This window comes from Choloepus didactylus, chromosome 15 (assembly GCF_015220235.1).
Source record: "Choloepus didactylus isolate mChoDid1 chromosome 15, mChoDid1.pri, whole genome shotgun sequence".
NCBI classification, from domain to species: domain Eukaryota; kingdom Metazoa; phylum Chordata; class Mammalia; order Pilosa; family Megalonychidae; genus Choloepus; species Choloepus didactylus.
In genome coordinates this window covers 58,149,263-58,160,703 of record NC_051321.1, presented here as the reverse complement: position 1 = coordinate 58,160,703, position 11,441 = coordinate 58,149,263, and the positions used below count along the sequence as shown (strand labels likewise).

Here is an 11,441-nt window from a genome sequence, read left to right as displayed (position 1 = left end):
CTTCTAAGAAGACCCCTAATGATTCTTGCCTCCTGGTAACAATCCCTTCCCCTTGGGGGTGCATTAGATTTAGTGACCCACTTCTAATGAAGAACACAGCAGAAGAGGCAGACTGCAGCTTCTGTCTTGGGATCTCTCTCTCTCTCTCTCTCTCTCTCTCTCTCTCTCTCTCTTACTTGCCCTGGGGGAAGCCAGCAATCCTTTGACCTGAAGCCTGCCAACAAACACATCAGTGAGTTTGGAAGTGGGTCTTCCTCCACTCAGTTCTTCAGATGAGACCACAACTTGACTGCAACTTCATGAGAGCTCTTGAGCCACAGGCACCCAGCTAAGCCATGCTCTGATTCTTGACTCCAGAAGCTGTGAGATAATATTTATTGTTTTGAGCCATTAACTTTTGAGGTAATTTGTTATACAGCAATAGATAACTACTATAAGGATCTACATAACGCTATGGTAAAAATAAACCAAAAAAAATTTAAACGCCTAAAATTCTGAGATCTATAGGTCAAAAAACTTGGGGTCCTACTTCTGTCAGGAACCAGATGGTATGAAACTCTCTATCCTTTCTGAGCTACTATTCCCCTATTTTTTACAAAAGGGATTGTATGAGCTGATTGTTTATATCATATAGTTTTGTATTACTTTTATGATCTATGCAGGGTAAGTAGCGCACATGCATGTGCAAAAATATAAAAGCCTATGAATTCCCATGCTGTGCTGGATTTGTTTTCATATAGCCCATGTCAGGCTCATGATCCACCAATAACAGAGCTTTGCTTGCAACAGTGGCCTCAGTGGTTATGATGAAGTATATTGTCTTTCTTGGTAAAAGTCAGACTGACTCAAATCCTATTTCCAACATTTATTAGCAGTGAGACTTGAGGAAAGTTACTTAACCCATATACCTAGATTCCTTCATCTACCCAAACGGATAAGAGATGTGAGGTTTAAATGTGCCAATAATTGTAAATCATATTGAAAAATGCCTGCCACATACAGGCAATCAATAAGTGCTAGCTATTATTTTGGTTATGTATTATTGTTTTGGTTTATATAAATTGCATATATGTGTGTCTCCTAGTTTTGACTCTCCAACCAGGTTGTACATCTATATTTTAAACACCATAAAAACATAAAACAAAAAATTTTTCTTCTACAAGGAGACCTTGCTCGCTCATTCTGCATTTTAGGAAGCGCAATTAGTGTTTTTTTGAAGCAGGCAGAGAAGTAGATTGCTACACGTTAATCTAAGATTCTTAAGGTCAGAGGTGAAGTTATAAACTCTCACCTCCATGGGCAGTTTGTGTGACAATATGAAAGAAAACTCAATCTGAGTTCTGGGGCCAAGATTTTCTCCAAGCTTCATTACTTCAATTGAGATTCCAATTCCATCTGTGGCAGAGTGATTACTTATATTGTGTTCTCTTCTTTGAGGACACACTGCTACGCTACATTTTTCATCCTCCTTTGTAGTCAAGTGTGGCCCTATGACTGAAGAGTAGGTAATAGAATGTGAGCCAAAGTGATGCATATTACTTTCAAGTTTGGACCAAAACATCTTCTTCGCATGCCTCTGTTCTTTCTCTTTCCTTGTCTCATGCTGAATAAGTCTCCATAATAATGAAAAGGCTGTTTCCATTTCAGTTAGCATTTTATTTTATTATATTGTCATCTTACTGTATTAATATTTTCCTTTAAGAAAAATGTCTGACTTCTGTATCCTCTTAACCACCATACCACACATATAATAAGTGTATTAATAATTAATTATTGGATACTTAGAAGATATCTAATACCTTAAAGCCTATTACTTTTACCAAGGGGTAACATTTCACTGAATTAAATATTGACTAATAACATAACCTAGAAAGTAAAACACAAGCTATACTTATCTTTCCTAAACTCCAAAATATAGCTGAAACTGAATTTCCCCAAATTGAAGAGGTTATGCAATTGTATTAAGCACAGGCTCCATCAATCTTCCAGGTGATGGAAGGAAAAGGAATCCTGTTCTTCCTTCGAAATGATGTGATACATTTATGGGTAAAGATGATTTGACCACAATTTTGGAATGGCATGAAAAATATAATGTCAATGAAAAGGAACTCACTTTTTTCCTCTCAACAATGTCCCCCTGAGCCCCTTTTGTTGAACAAAGCATATGGTTCATTGGTAAATAATTGCCTCATTTTTGGTGTGCCAACCAAAGCACTGGATTCATCATAATAACAATAACAATGATAGCTAATGTTAATTATGTATTTTCCCTTTAATTCTCCAGGCCCTATGGGACAGATATCATATTATAATATTTATTTTACAAATAGAACACTGAAGCTTAAGGAAGTAAAACAATTTACCCAAATTCTAATTACTAAGTTGATAAGTTGGATAAGTCTGAATTCAGAGCCTACCACTCTTCTGGTTGTCTGGACTTCATACCAAACTAATAATAGCCTTAGCTCTCCATTCCATTTTGTCTTCTATTCCACCTCTAATCAACATGTCTCTATGCTATGTCCTGTTGCTCAAAAGCTTGATTACTGGTATGACAGTCACTGCAACTTAACTAAATGTTAGTGAGCTAACTGTCACCTCTTGGAAAAAATGGACTACCTTACATTAAGGTTTGTTGCATAACAACCCATTAGTAGTTCTAAGGGAATTTCAGAAACACGTATTTATCAGAGGGAGAAATGTTGTGGTTTTGAGGAGCTTCCCTTCGCCATCCAACTAAAACACACAGGAAGTATCTTTTTTATGAATGGTCCACCTTGATTTTTAAAGATGTTGCTATACAACTTGGATACCAACTGTCTATATCTGCCTCTTCATATAAGGCAAATAATGTGAATGCCAGCCACACTGAAATTGAATGGAATAACAGAGAGGCAGGAAAACTCAGATGGAATAGTCTATGATATGAATCTAATTGTCTTTATTAGGTCCATAAAATGTTCATAAAAAGAAAGGGAAAAGGGGTGAAATTCTAAAATATGCTTGAAAAATGCTGCTTGGTATAGTCTCCTCTTAAAGACCCACATATATAAAGGCTCTAAGAAGTTCAGCAGTAAATAGACAAGTAAATCTTTGAGCCAGTGTTACAAAATGTAACATCCATTAACATTCTCAGAAATTAGGGTACCACAGAACATACTCTGAGAAATGTGAATGTAATCACTGAATTGAAGAGGGAGAATAAAGGAAAACAGTGATGGCTGGATTCAGATAATAAAGTGCAAGTAGCTTCCATTTGGAACCTGAATTGAGTAGAGTGAAGCTACTATGCATCTGGATGATGTTTCATTGTAGGCCAACTGCTGTAAACAAACATCCACAAAGTCTCAATAGTTCAACACAAGAGAAGTTAATTTATCAGTCACGTGATGATATAACATGGTGATTGAGGGACCCAAGCTTCTTCCATTTTATGCCTCTGATATGCCCAAGGGGTCTCAAAGTCATCTTTTGGATTCTCAGCATGAGACAAGGAAAGAGAAAGAACAGAGGCATGCGAAGAAGATGTTTTGGTCCAAACTTGAAAGTAATATGCATCACTTTGGCTCACATTCTATTACCTACTCTTCAGTCATAGGGCCACACTTGACTACAAAGGAGGATGAAAAATGTAGCCTAGCAGTGTGTCCTCAAAGAAGAGAACACAATATAAGTAATCACTCTGCCACAGATAGAATTGGAATCTCAATTGAAGTAATGAAAAGCTTGGAGAAAATCTTGGCCCCAGAACTCAGGTTGAGTTTTCTTTCATATTGTCACACAAACTGCCCATGGAGGTGAGAGTTTATAACTTCACCTCTGACCTTAAGAATCTTGGATTAACGTGTAGCAATCTACTTCTCTGCCTGCTTCAAAAAAACACTAATTGCGCTTCCTAAAATGCAGAATGAGCGAGCAAGGTCTCCTTGTAGAAGAAAAAACAATGGAGCTCCACAAGCACTTAAGCCTTCTAGTCCCTGTAAAATACACTTTTTTTTGGTCAAAGCAGAAGCCCTCCTTAAATTCCCAAGACCATCAAATAATAGGAAGAATATGAGCACATCATTTCATCAGCTCAGGATAGAGGTCTCTTTTTGATTTCTTGTCAAGGGTCTTACTAAATGTGCCAAGAACATTTTATTCACATAGGAGGTTAGGAGAGATATTATATAAATGGACCTTTAAGTGACTGATGAATCACTCTGATGCCTTACATTAATTCAAACATTTGTCATGTGTCCAAGTCACAGTCTTTTTATAGAGGTGAGTGTGTGCACATGCTTGTTATAAGACTGACTGCCACAGAATGAGGTGCTTATTAAAGAATTATCCATTAATAAAAATAGACACTAGTTAATATGCACCACTAATGGCCTGATATGGCAAGAGACTAACCGTTAAAACAGTTTATTTATTAAATAAAAATTCATGGTATCATAGGAGCAACTCACTTGCTGGAAGTACCAGGAACACAGTGGTTAGTGCCTAAATTACTGTTGACTCAGCAGGGAGGAAAATGCAGGATTTAGAAGTAAGCCTTCTCTAGAATGTTGCCACTGGGGATAAAATCCCACTGGCGCCTTTGGGAACATGCTCCAGCCACTGCTCCAAAGCCCTGGGGTGGAGATAGTATCATTCCCATTTATAGATAAGAAAATTGAGAGGTGAAGAGACTTGCCCAAAGGCAAGAATACAGGGTTTGAACCTGGTCTTTCTGATTGCAAAGCCTGCTTTTTGTCCACTGCATCATTCTATCTCCTGTAAGACTGAAAATTATTCATGGTGATGTGTCCTAGTTTCTGAAACATCTCCAAACAAAGATATCATTTCCTGAAATACATCCATGAAAAGCTATTTTATTTTGCTCTCTCAAGGAGTACTTTTCTCTCAAGATACCACATTTCTTTTTGCTAAAGTGGCAGAGTATGTATGCTTAGGCCTTACCATTTTACTTTGCTTAAATTAGCCTCTAAAGCTGCACTTTCTGAGGATATATAAAAAATTCTCCCTGTTTTCTAAGCTGTGACTATGTTATGGAGAATGAGGTTAAGAAAATCACATCAAACATATAAATAGCTAGCTGAAAATTAATCTGTCCTGTGCCCCACATGCCTTGTGTATAGGAAACATAAGCACTCAATAAATATTTATTGAATGAAGAACAACTGAGAACTTAATATGGCATTTGGAAAGTTCCTGGAAAAATAGCAAAAGTCTTGCCATTGTTTGTTCATTAAAAATTTTCTGGTGAAGTAGTATCAAATAAGAGTCGGGAGGAAATTCACTGGCCTTAATAATTAGACATTAACCTACTTTAGTAACAGTTTTCTCTAGGGGTACAAAAATTGTGACCACAAAATAATGAGACATATTTTGAATTAACATTCCAAAATCTTTTTGCCAAAATAAATATTATCCTTAACTTAGTATATTAAGAGGCTATAATATCATTCAAACAATAATGCCATTTCTTCAAACATTTTGAGCTTAACTTCAGAGAGGCAGGGACTGAAGGAGACAGCAGTAGACAGACTCCCAGGGGATAAAATCCTACCTGAACCTCTAGGGAAGTGACCCAGAACCACCCACTGAGGCTGGCTCCTAACAAGGGAATTTTAATAGTTTGGAGCATGGGAGGAGCAGACAGGTAACTTGACTACCATGACAAACATGAAAAAGAAATGCTTAGGCACACAGTAGAGACTCTCCTTGCCCAAACAGCTGCTCCTAACTATTACTTCCTTCTCATTCTCTACAGAGATAAAAATGGTCCTGTGAGCTACCAAAATAAAACCACAGCAAATATAACCTGTTTCTTCACCCCTCAGCTGGGCCTTCAATATTCAAATGATTATCCACATAATCTTTAAAAAATTCACCACAAGTCCTAACATTTTAAAAATACAGAAATTTCCTTCTTCTGATAAGAATGAATAAGATTAGGAAAAAAGCACTTAGTAGTTCAAAAGGAGGATGTGCACACACATACACATACACATACATATATATAAATATAAATTTATATATAGGTCATATTTCTCTAAAGAAACAGATTTAATTCAAGAAAAGAGAGAAAAAACTCTCTCTAAATAGTGTCAATGAAATTCATAAAAATATTGAGTCTAAGAAATGGAAGCAACATGAGATCAGCAAATATTACTTTCATATTTCAAAATTACATGACTAGGCCTCCAGAAACTTGGAGCACGGCCGGTGGTCGGAGCATGCGGGGCCCGTGGGCTACCTGCCGCCGCCATGATTATCTCCGTGCGCTGCTTCACCTGCGGCAAGATCGTCGGCAACAAGCGGGAGGCCTACCTGGGCTGCTGCAGGCCGAGTACACCGAAGGGGACGCCCTGGACGCACTGGGCCTGAAGCGCTACTGCTGCCGCCGCATGCTGCTGGCCCACGTGGACCTCATCGAGAAGCTGCTCAACTACGCTCCCCTGGAGAAGTGACCCTGGGGGACCTGGGGGGTGGGGAGCACGCTTGAGCGCAGCTGTGTGGACAGGTGGCGCCCACCTCTGGAAGCCACCCAGTAGAGGCTTCTGCAGCAGGAAAAAAAAAAAAATTACATGACTATACTCATTAAAATTATAATGAGGAAGAGAACAGAAAATTGCAAGTTGCAGAAGACAGAATTAGAAGACCAACTTTTCTCCCTTAATTCAGAAGTTTCAGATAGTGATAAAATGAGCAAAAAAAGGGGGAATAAATGACACATCAGGAAAGATAATACACATACAAAAGTAAGAACATATAAATGGTAAAGGCAACAACTAAAAAAGTAACAGAACAAAACACCTTTGAGCTGAAATAAAGGTTAATTCTTTAAATCAAAAGGGCTTATACCAAGTATTAAGTAAAATTAATTAAAATGCACAATCATCAGCACTCTAAAGGTATCCTATATACATTTCATGTATAAATAAAAGTAATTATGAGGAACTAGGGAGAAGAAAATATTTTGGACATGATGGGGGCAAAAATTATTGATACCAAACTCTCTTCCTCAACATAAAATGATAGAAGATAAAACTATTTACAAAATTTTGAGAATGAAGACTGTAAACCAAGATTTCTCTACTCAGTCAAGCCACTTACATATGTGGGCAGCAGAAAGACTTTCTCAGATGTGCAAGCATTTTTCTTAGAATTCCATCAACAGACATTCCCCTTAAAGGGGAAAAGGGCTCTCAAAATCAGTAGTTAACAGATAATTAAAAATAAACTGACTTTAAGTGAAAGAGATAGGAAAAAGAGAGTGAAAGAGAGAAAGAAAATGATGAATTAAACAAGTTAATATTTAAATTATATCATCAAATATAAGATGCTCTTATACTAGTGCTTTCTTGATTTCACCATAAGGTATCAATGAAGTTTATCATATAGCTTAACCATAACTACCACATAAATTTCAAGCCACCATCGCCTGTGCTGCGAGGTTGTCTGGCCAGTGTTGATTACACTAGATAAAATATTTATGGGAAATATTTTAACCTCTTCAAGGGCCTTTTGGCAAAAAAGAAATGCACATTCTCATGGCGACTACAGGAAAGAGTGCTATTTTGTACAAACTGAAACTTCATGCAACAGTTACTACTGTTCTCACTATAGGTTTCAATGTGGAAACTGTAGAGTACAAAAACATCAGCCTCACTGTGTGGGACTTTTAGTTGGCCAGGATAAGATCCAGCCTCTGTGGTGCCACTACTTCCAGAATACACACAATCTCATCTTTGTGGTCAACAGCAATGACCGACAGCGTGTGAACGAGGCCAAGGAAGACTTCACGAAGATACTGGCAGAAGAAGAGCTCAGGGATGCTCTCTTACTAGTGTTCACTAACAAGCAGGATCTTCCCAATGCCATGAATGCTGCTAAAATCACAGATAACCCGGGACTGCATTTTCTACACCACAGAAACTGGTACATTCAGGCCACCTGTGCTACCAATGGGGATGGACTTGGCGAAGAACTGGACTGGCTGTGCAATTAGCTCAAAACCAGAAGTGAACTGAAAATGTGTCCTTCTCCCTCTTTTCCTTCACTCCCTCTTACTTCCTCCTATCTGCCCTCTGCTTTACTCTCATGTGGCCAACTGCGTTCCTCTGTGGTATTTAGTGTCAGAATCTGTCTCCATGGGTCTTTGGTCACAGTATGTATGGCACCATGCTGGAAATGTGGCAGATGCAGCCTGCAAACAGGTTTTTTATTTAATGTATATAGTTTTTGTTTCCAGTAAGGCAGTTTCTGGTACTCCTATGCAATAATACTCAGCTTATTTTATTTCTTAAAAAGGAATATCAATTCACTGTTTATCACTGAGAAAGGATTTTAAGCACACTGGCATCTGGGCTTTCAGAAGTCACTGTGTTAGAAGAGCCAAGAGTGCCTCCTCTTAGCTTTAGATCTGTATTGAGATCCATTTTGGCTTTTAGTTTTTAACCCAAACTCAGTGCATTTTTAAAAATAGTTAACAATAAAAGACAAGGAGAACACTGGAACACACAAAAGGGAGAAATACGCCTAGTGTAGGTTTTGCAGTAACAACCTGAATACTAGTACATTTGATCATCTGTGTTTCCCTTTGGGAACATGAAAGAAAGTGACAAAAATCAAACCCATGATCAAATTTTGCTTGGTTACAATAGAGATACCTGTAATTACACTTTGTCGTTGGATTACCCTGTATTTCATAGTTGGTGCTTGTAGTTGTGCTTGCACGGTTACATGGGAAACAACTTTGAGGCCCAGGCCACCACCTGAGACCAGGGCCCCTCCATCCGTTGGCTAGGGCCCTAGACTTCCCCCATGTGGCCAGGCCACTGCCACAGGAGGGCCTGTGCAGCTGGCTATGGGCACTGGCAGCAGCCCTTGGCTATCAGTTTAGAAGAGAGCAAGGAACCACCAAAACTTTTATTTTGGTCAGGTATGTAGTGCTTTTGTTTGAAACCACTTGCCAGAGAAGGGAGCCTCTATTATCCCCAGTGCTTAGAGCAGATCTCTCAGAAGGTCCTGGGGTCTCACCAACAGAAACACATGCAAGTTTGGAGAGTCATTCCATTCTAGAAAGCAAAACCCAACTCTGAGCACCCCTATTTGTATACTGTGAAGTAGCTTTCACTTCCTTCTCCTGCAACAGTCAGATTTGCCATTGGAAAAATATGAAACCTACCCTTTTTTTTTCCTTTTGTATTTTGATGAACACTGAAGAAGCTGAGGCTGTTAAACTATCTTGGGGAAAAATAACCTCAGAACCAGTTTATGTGGTAGGTTGTGGAACTTCTTAATGCTTTCAATACAGAATTAGTGATCAACCATTTTGTATACTTGTTTTCAGTTTCATTTTGACAAACAAGCACTGTAATTATAGCCACTACAATAAGACCTCTTAACTATTTAAAAAATAATAACATTGAAATAGAAGAAGCAATGTAAAAAAACAAAAATATCCTGATAGAGAATTAAGGAAGATATACAATTATTTTAAATTTCTCATATTACAAAGGAATAAAAATATGCTTTCATCATCTATATTATCTTTAAATAAACAGAGGAACAATAACATTCATAAACACTGGAGACAACAAAATAAGCAAATACAATATGGTCGATAGAGAAATGACAGGAAACAAAAATACAAAATAGCAAGGAATTATTTTTCAATGAATATATATAATAAAATTTTTAAAAATACAAGAATATCAAATTTCACAATAAATTTAAATGGGCTAAATTATTCCATTAATTGACAAAAATTTCCCTATGTATTGAGAAACAAAATCCAGTTATATGTTATTTATAAAAGACAAATTCAAGTACAATTATAGAGACAGTTTAAAAGAAAATGACATGAGTAGTATAAAAAAGAAGACATTCTTAAGAAACTTAAAACTCAGGAAAATGTCATCAGACCACAAAATAAAAAAAAATTAAAAATTAAAAAAACTATAGAAGACAAAAAGCAAATGCCATGACACTGACAGAGAAAACAGGACAGAGAAATATGAATTCCAACATATACTGTATGCAGAAGAAGTCAGCCCCACAAGGAAGAAACAATTTTTCCATGAAGATTTTGAGAAGCTCAATCAAAATGTCATTGAGTACAGGAAGAAGAAATCAGATAGATTTTGGAATTATTAAATGATTTCCAAAGCAACTAAGCCAGTCATGCCCTTCCTAGCATTCAGGAGGCTCGGGCATTTACTCCAAAATAAAGCCATGAGAACTTAGATCTAGAAATGATGGGAATCTGTTTGCAGAATAGTAAGTGTTCAATCAGAGAAATAGTGTGACAATTATGAGAATTGTTGTGTAAGTGGAGATCCAGAAAGGGGAAATACATGATCAGAGAGGAATCACTGACCTGCTAAAGCACTGGTGCAGGTAGACAAGTTGGAGCTGAAAAGCTATCTGTAGCCACAAGTGAGGCTGATCTTGGAGAGGGCTATGAAAAGTTGTTGCCTCTGTGGTAAATGCCTTCACAGTTCTGCAGCCAAACATCTGGTGATGGGCTGAGGCTGCCATTGGTCAGCAAGAGCAGCAGATTGGAAGAAGAGTTGGACAACAAGCAAAAAAAATATAAGGACAATACATGCTCTCCGGGTAATTCTGCATCTGTTTTTCATTTTAAATGCCTGCAAAGACCTCAACAGAGTAACGGCCACTACTTTGAGTCTACCACCCAAAATCTCATGCAAATTCCTTTTTGACCAACTCTAACTCAGAATCATACAAGAAAGAAGATTCTGGAAATATAGCTTCCAGGATAACTAAGTTTATAAGAGAACAATCCAGTACAGCTTGGTTGGAACTGTGGCAGGGAGATGGCAGTTTCTACACTGGGCATTGAGTCTAGAGATAGAAGAAAAGTAGAAGCTGAGTAAATTCTGCAAATCTACAGCCAGCAAAGAGAAAAAGGCAAGATAATTACACCCAGGAGAAATTTACAATAAAGCAGTTTCTATCCCCCAGACTAAAAGTTTCATTATTTGGCAGTCTAGGTATATTATAACATTTATTAATCAAAAACATCCCTCCTTGATATTGAAAAAGACACAATCCAAAACAAACAACAAAAAAACAGATATAGAAGCTGTTAATTTTTTTCCACCAAACAATAGAAAATGGAAATATATAAAGCAAAAACACCAGCTAGAAATACCATAAGAGGTCAATTTCAAAAACATTATAGGAATCTTCAGCATGCTTCTTTCAGAGATCAACAGATCAAATAAATGACACAGAAAATTAAATCTCATCATCAATCTTGCTTTAATATCAATTATTTATAGAATTCTGTATTTAACAGAGATTACAAATTCTTGCATGTCTAATGTACATTTATAAAATTTGCCATATGTTAGCCCATAAAAAGTAAAGAAATGTAATAAAGTGGAAATCAAACAAGCCATATCTTTTACAGGTAATAAAAT

General features: G+C 37.3%; 1 protein-coding gene and 1 pseudogene across 1 annotated transcript; both read left to right on the top strand.

The window, feature by feature from the left end:
• Window positions 1-6,255: 6,255 nt before the first annotated feature.
• Window positions 6,256-6,535, top strand: POLR2L (RNA polymerase II, I and III subunit L). Its single transcript, XM_037805158.1, is given in 2 exon segments — window positions 6,256-6,316; window positions 6,319-6,535. Coding segments are annotated over 2 exon segments (201 nt in total). The 3' UTR covers window positions 6,459-6,535.
• Window positions 6,536-6,877: 342 nt separating this feature from the next.
• On the top strand, window positions 6,878-8,797 carry LOC119509934 (annotated as a pseudogene).
• Window positions 8,798-11,441: the final 2,644 nt, after the last annotated feature.